Raw genomic sequence first — 7386 nt, 5'->3', positions numbered from 1 at the left:
TTCTATGTGGTGCTGAGAATCGAACCCAGTGCTTCACGCATGATAGGTGAGCGCGCTACCACTTGAGCCACATCCATATCCCTACTGCATTATCTTAATATTTCCAATGGTATATCTATAGTGATTATAAAAGTATTCATATAAATAAGGTCAATGAGAATTTTTTTCATCCATTCCTGCTTTTAAAATGCTTCCTAGAAATTTTTATTAAGCATAACTTTTGTAGATTTTTATACACATCCTTCAACTGCGGTCTTTTGCCTCTATATTGTTAGTCTTTAAATAATCAATAGTGGGCATTAAATTTCACTATTTTTCTCTATCTATTGACATTTCCATTTTTTTCTCTAATAGTAATATCATTTCTTAATATTTCTCTCTCATGATTAACTTTATGATGTTTACTTTGGGCATGTTAAAAGTTGGTTTGCTAACCTCATTTTTATCGTCTAAATTTGTCCTATATGCTTTTTTAGATGGTGGTTTGCTGTTACCTTAAAATTCTGTTGTTTTTTAACCCCTTAGATGGTGTAATGAGGGGATAGGTTCTCTTGGAATTTTAGATGCTCATTTATCTAAAAATATTACACATTCCTTAAGTCATTTTTGAGGAGTTATATCATTTTCAAACTCATTGCTTTGAAATTGTTCATGAATACAATAATTTTTTTATTCTCATGCAGTCTTCTTAGTTTTCATTCATTAAATTCATATTTATATGGTTTCAAGAAAAAGCCTAAGGCTCACAACACCAGTATTTTTGTTCCTATTACTATTGGGCAAGTCACTACTGCTGAACTTTTATTCCTAAAAGTAATTTAATATTTATTTTAGTCCACATATCTTAAATATGGCTCAAGTAATAGGAATGGAAATGAATAAATGATATAAATTTTAAAAATGAATAAACAAAATCAAAACTCTAAGGATTTAAGGGTTTATCCACAAGCCATTTTCAAATACGCCCATCATTTAGAGATTTTCCAAAATCAACACCAAGGGCATCTTTTGGAACATTAATAAGAATCCAAGAGTTTATACTCTCTACATGAGTTAATCTTCCAAAGTCTAATGTTATCTCAAGGTGACCTGAGAACAGATATTTTGCTAACCATTACCATTTTGAACACTAGTGTGAAAAGATATTTAGTAAATGTGCTTTCACCAAATTCATGTTGTCATTTCATTAAACACCTTTCTGAAAATTTATAGGAAACAATTTTAAAAAACAACTCAAGAAGATTCTAGCAGAAAGCAATGTTATTAACTATAAATACATGAAAAATAAGTTCTTCCTGAATCCTTAATTACTTCAGCACACTTCTTTTATCTTTGTAACTATCAAGTAATCATTCATCAGGTTCCTCAACTGGTGTGTAGTTAGGATGCTAAACCTAGGAAGTTGGACATGAGGAATTATAAGGTTATAACCTAGAAAATCGAATCTACAATACTTTGCCTTAGCTGCATTTGAATGCTAGTTGAGAGTAGATCCCTATAGTGAACTCAAAAATGATTAATACTGATGAAATTTTAAGAACTTATCTTGCTATGATTTATAGTTGCACTATGTCCTCTTTCAGAAGTCAAAATTTTATTTTCTCAACTTAAATTATCACTACCCTTGTCTTATGTTTAAACTGGGCAATGACATTTAAATTTCCCTCTTAGAAGGAAATAAGAGTAGATACCATTTACATATCTACAAGTTTCCCTGAGTAATACTACTGAGCCAGAGTTTCTTCTCTGGTTCCATTTCCATGACAATTTTATTCCTCTAAAAACTATTTCCAATTTGCAATTGTTTAATGAATTAGGACATTTAGAAAAAAAAAAAAAAGAGAGAGAAAAAGAAAAAAGTCATCTTGAAAGGTACTAAGAAGCATTATATACAATTGTTAGAAACACTGAAACTCTTGATTGAGTTAAATGAAAAACCTTGGAATTACTTTAACAAAATGAAAAACTTAAAAGCATGTTTAAAAAATGGGATTTTAAAAAATGGGAAAAATGTTGTCTTTAGAATGGCAAGAACATCTGCTATGAACAAACCATTTGCCTTTTGAAAGCAAGAGATTAGCTGAAATGATGGTAAATATATATATTAAAATAACTGAGTTCTGTTCAAATTGAACTATCACAGTGAACTTTTAGCAACAGGTCTGGATTGTATTTATTTTACCACAGTCTTGCCTTATATGGAAAAGGAAAAATGGAAAACTGTTATCCAGTTTGTTTCTTTCACTAGATGTTACAGAGAGCTAAGTTTGCAGGATTAGATTGATACTGAAGGATGAACCATGTTCCTCTATTCTGATACAACTCCATTCAGGGAAGAACTGTTTCAAAAGTTATTCAACATTTACTTTGCTATGTCAATATCTGAAAAAACTACAATTTAAAAAAATAAACAGAGCCCAAGTAGTCATTTTTTAAAATTTTGTTTATTATTACTGTTTAGCAATGGGGAGATGCAGATTATTTACACCAGCAGCCATAGGGGTAAAGGGAACACAGAGAATTAATCAGCTATCTGTATAGGATGGATTACTTATGCAAAAATAAGAATCTCCGAAACAAAGGACAGTGGTGAGTTTGTCACTACCCTCCCCAATGATCCCAGCATGCGATAATGCCAGGCAGTGTGGCCCCTGGGCATGCGGTGGTGGGAACTAATGTATGGAAGAAAAAGCCACAAACCACAGAAATTTTAAAGAACCCCTTTCCCCCATACATACACATACATACACACACACACACACACTCAGATACATAACAGGATTGCAGGGTGATCAATACAATTAATTAAGAGGGAAGAATAGGAATTCTGCTGTTACAGGGAAGGAAGGTAGGGAAAGGGAGAGTTCCTAACCACTGTCAACTATATGGTAGGGGACATTATTTCCCTAAAAAGTAGTTTATCCCCTCAGGGCACCTGCTGGACTGAGCCCACTTTATACCTATCCAGGGCAGGGGGCTATTCCCCTTATGGTGGTAGTGGGGACAAGGAAAAAAACAGAAGGAAGTAAATGTGAACAAACCATTACTCAAAACTACTTCCCACATCTTCCTCCTTTAACCACAAAAAGCTAGAAAGGAAATAGTAAAGTCAGGATCTGAGTTCCCTACCTAAAGGAAGAGTGAGTGGATCACTGCCTTTCTCCCTTATATTCATCTTGTTTCCAAAACAGTTTGGAAATAGGCCAGAGTCTCACTTAGACCCTCCTTTCCCTCTGCATTTTCTTAGATGTCGACAAAAAGTCAAGGGCAAAGATAACTCCAGATTCCTTTACTCCTGCCATCTAATTTTTTTGAAAATTCACCATTATTGAATAAAGATCAGTCTATAACTAGGTCCCAATCCCTATCAGGGCAATTCCAAGGGAAGAAAGCAAGAGTCTCAAGTTCCAATCATTGTGGTTTCCTTAACTCTATAAGGTCCAAGTTCTTCTGGGATAAGGGAGATACATACACAGGAAGGGTTAAAGAAAGAAAATCAGGACCAACTCCATCCCTGTGTCAGTCAGCCTTCATTGTTCTGCTGAGGTCCTAAGAGGCAGTATCCAAGTGGAGGTGGGAAGTTAATAACTCATGAAGACAAAGCAGTGGGCATACTAGCAAGGCAGTCCTATAGTGAAATGCTTAGGCATGGCATTGCGTTGTAAATACAAAAAATTATGTTCTCTTTTGATTCCGATCAAAATAGAGGGAGTTTTAAAGAAAGGGTCTCTTCTGTGTCTTCCACGAAAACAGGAGAAAGTAAAAGAAACAACATATAAACTTAAGAGATCAAGAAAAAGAAAAATGGGCAGACTTCAGAAGCAGGAGAATTAGAGAGATGAACTGAAATTGGTCAATGTAGAAGCTGGCATGGCAAGCAGCACCTGGAATCATGAGCTGCACCAGATAGGCAGTGGAGCAGTGGACAGGAACATGGACCCAAGCCAGACAGATGAGGCTGGGCTCTGTTAGTGGGGCACAGAATGAGGTAAGAAAACATTTCAAATAAAGCAGCACCGTTCTGCTCACCTCAGGATTCCCACCCTCCTATACTTTATAAACCCTTGCCCCGGGAGTAAAATAGAAGGCAGTTTTGATATGCAGCTCTTACTTCCCATCCTCCCCTATCTAATTCCCTAAAGACAGGGGGTTCTGGAGGTCCTTTCCTATCTTTAAACAACAAAACAACAGCTTTTGCTGTCAAGAAGGTCCAAAGGGGACAAAGTGGAAAGGACTGATTCCTTGTGAGAGGCAGAGAAGGTGGTGACTGGATGTTCACCATAGCAGAGCTGACTGCCCAACTAAAGGAACAGGGGCATTCAACAAGATTTTGCACATGGTCAGATGAGAGATTACCCAGTCCTGCTCCTTAGCTCTTAGCAATAACCCATTCACATTTTTGAGGCAGCTGGAAGAGGTCCTTTCTGGTCTCGGTTTTCAAACAGCCTCTTGCACAGCCATGACGCTCTTCTACAGTTCAGTCCCAAACCCGGAGTAGGAGGCAAGTAGTTACCTGGCATATTAACCAAGTCAGAACCATGGACTTGCTACTTAACCAAGAAGAGTAGGAAAGGACTACCTAACCAAACTTATGTCCACAGCACAATCCGTCCAGATAATAATCTTCCGGTTTTGAGATGGTGCATACTTGCAAAGGTACCTACTACCTCCCCACAGGCTCACAACTGAATCCTCAGCCTGACTGGACAACCAAATTGCTCTTCCCCAAACCTATGTCACTGGGTGGGGGGGTAAAAGAAAGAGGGCTCTGCTCAGCTGCAGGATAAGCTTTGTCCCAAGTTCGCTGAAATCATTGCAAATGCCAGACCTTTGGAAAACAGGTGGTTTTGAATTTTCTCTTCTTGCAGTCAAGGCCACAGAGCTTCCCTACCAAATTCAACTGAGATTCTTTTTCTTGGTTGTCCATACTGATAATGTTAGTATCCAGTTCTCCTTTCATTTGCATCAGAAAAGCCCAAATCAAGGGGTCAGACACCAGATGAGCAGTCCCACTGACTATGGTCTGACCATCAATAATGTCTTAACTGTCCAAGAAGCCCCGGACATCAAACAAGCAAGACAGTCTTGAGGAACAAAAGGATTTTATATGCTGGGCCAACAACTGCTCACCTGTGACTGAGGGCAATACAGGGATCTTGTGTACATCCAGGTGTGTTTAGAGATCAATACACGTTGCATGGTGCCCAGACTTGCACCTTCTCCTTCTCAGGGTTTCAGAGCTGATCCCAGGTACACTTAAAAAAGGATCCAAATTTCTAAATTCTCCACTTTGGGGTTTTAAATGCTAGGCTCTTCAAGGGGAACTGGGACTTTTGTATGAATTTTTTTTTTTTTTCCCTACTTAACTTATTCCTCCAAGCCACAGGACCAGTCTATATTATTGTCCTGGTCACTCTCAAGACTCTCTCATGTTGCAGCTACTGGAATTCCGGAGGTGAGCGCTGCAGCTGCTGATCAGGCCCATTCCCAGGTTCTCCAGGAAGGGAGCAAAGCGGGAGGCGGCATGCTCCTTTGTCTTCCACTGGCTGAATGCCAAAATCCTTCACGCTACCAGTCTCTGCGAACTCCAGGTAGAAGTAGCCACACTTGACTGCCCGGTGCACCTCAAAGCAGAATCCCAAACAAGAATCCTCTATCAGATCTACATATATCTCCTGAGCGATGGCCTCTAGCTTGTTAGTATCCAGGTTAGCCAACGAAATTTCCTCCATTTTAATTTGTAAACGACTGTGGAGAGGGCGCTCGTTTTACTCACGGCAGCAACACGTCGGGCTCCGCGGGCCGCGCCTAGGCCTGGGGCCTCTCAGGGCCGCGTACTCCGGCAGCGGAGGCGGTGGAGACGATAGCAGCAGAAGCGGTGGCGGCAGCGAAGACTGCTCCGGAACTCCAAGTCTTTCCGTTCGTTTTGGCTCTCTAGGATTCCGGGCTCTGGGCAGCCCCTGGGCCTAGACTCGCCGCCAGACAGTCGCGGAGCCTCAGTCAGCCGCCCGGGCCTCTTCCGCTCTCGGATCGGGCCTAGCCCCGCCTACTAGCTTCCGTCCCTCGCGCGCTTGCGCACTGACTCTGCGCAGACGCCGCGCTTCTGACGCGCAGCTGCCTGGGGAGCGTTTGAGTTTATGAAAATGAATGGGAAGAAATGATCAGTCTGTCTGCATCTCTACGTGTGAAAAGGTTGCAAGGATGATATTTTACGTTATGTTATTTATACATTTAAACATTCGCTAATGGATTTAAAACCTATGTTTAATTGATTTCCTCCGAAAAATAATAATTACGTGCACTATTGTAGGATAATTCGAAATATCATCTTAGGAACAGTTCCCCACATACGTTTGAAAATTTGATTTATATGATTGACTTGTAATTATTTATAGTACTGCCGCAGTTGTCATTTAAATCCACTAGATGGGGCAAGGAAACAAATTACAGTATACTTTATCTTTTTTAAAATGAAAAATCTAGAAACTAGGCACTGAAGGCACAATTCATATATATTGATCAAGTAAACCTAGCATATTTATCTCACTTATAAAACCATTAAGTCAGTATGAGATGATTATGTACATCTCTAGAAGAGTTCAAAGATAAAATTTATGTGTATATTTTAGTCTTAAAAACAGAATATCAGAATGGAACCTTTTCCTAAAGTTATATAACATGAATAGTGACAATTAGAGCCAATCTACCTAGGTTCAGTTCCTGTAGCCAACACTTAATGGTTCTTTCCTCATTTGAATTTATTTTATGGTTAAATTATATTAGTAAACATCTTGTGATAGTGCCATACATGTAAAAGGGTTCAGTAAATGTCAGCTGTTTTTTGATGCATTGGCTATGATTCTGTGTTTAAGAAAATCACTGCAGTATTCCTTGATTTTTTGTTTATCTTTGAATCTTTATCACAACCATGGTGAAATAGAAGTCTTATTTTTATCCTCATGATTTATCAAAATATGGCTGGAGCTAAAGAAAGAGAAATGAAAACAAATACCAATTCATAGCTTTCTGATTCAATACTTTGCAGAATAAAAGAGAGACGTGCATCTTTCCAAACAAGTACAAATAAGTGAAATATATAGGAACTCTTGGTTTTAAAATTCATTCTCCATATCTCACTCTTATGTTTTCATGAGAATTAAGTTAAATTTATCTGGCTGAGGAGTAGCCAGTAGTGCACCAAATCTAGCTTTTCTGTTTGCATGTTTTTCATTTAAAAGCCACCATTTGGCAGAAATAAAGCATTTTTGAAAGCTTAGAATGAGATTCATGTACAACATTTTTTAAAATCTAGGGGCTATAGTTGTACAATTTATGTTTTCTATTGAAAAATTGGCATCATATCTTCATACAAGTTGGAATCTCCCT

At 38.5% G+C, this 7386-nt stretch overlaps 1 protein-coding gene across 1 annotated transcript; it reads right to left on the bottom strand.

Moving 5' to 3' along the window:
- Positions 1–2425: 2425 nt before the first annotated feature.
- Positions 2426–6048, bottom strand: Atxn7l3b (ataxin 7 like 3B). The gene has a single exon (XM_046430730.2). It carries the CDS (start codon positions 5730–5732, stop codon positions 5439–5441), a length of 294 nt encoding a protein of 97 aa, XP_046286686.1. The 5' UTR covers positions 5733–6048; the 3' UTR covers positions 2426–5438.
- Between the last annotated feature and the right edge of the window lie 1338 nt (positions 6049–7386).

The sequence above is a fragment of the Marmota monax genome, unplaced genomic scaffold (assembly GCF_021218885.2).
Source record: "Marmota monax isolate L192 unplaced genomic scaffold, Marmota_monax_Labrador192_F-V1.1 WCK01_AAM20220418_F8-fsc00056, whole genome shotgun sequence".
Classification (NCBI taxonomy): domain Eukaryota; kingdom Metazoa; phylum Chordata; class Mammalia; order Rodentia; family Sciuridae; genus Marmota; species Marmota monax.
This window is presented reverse-complemented; position numbering and strand designations above follow the sequence as displayed.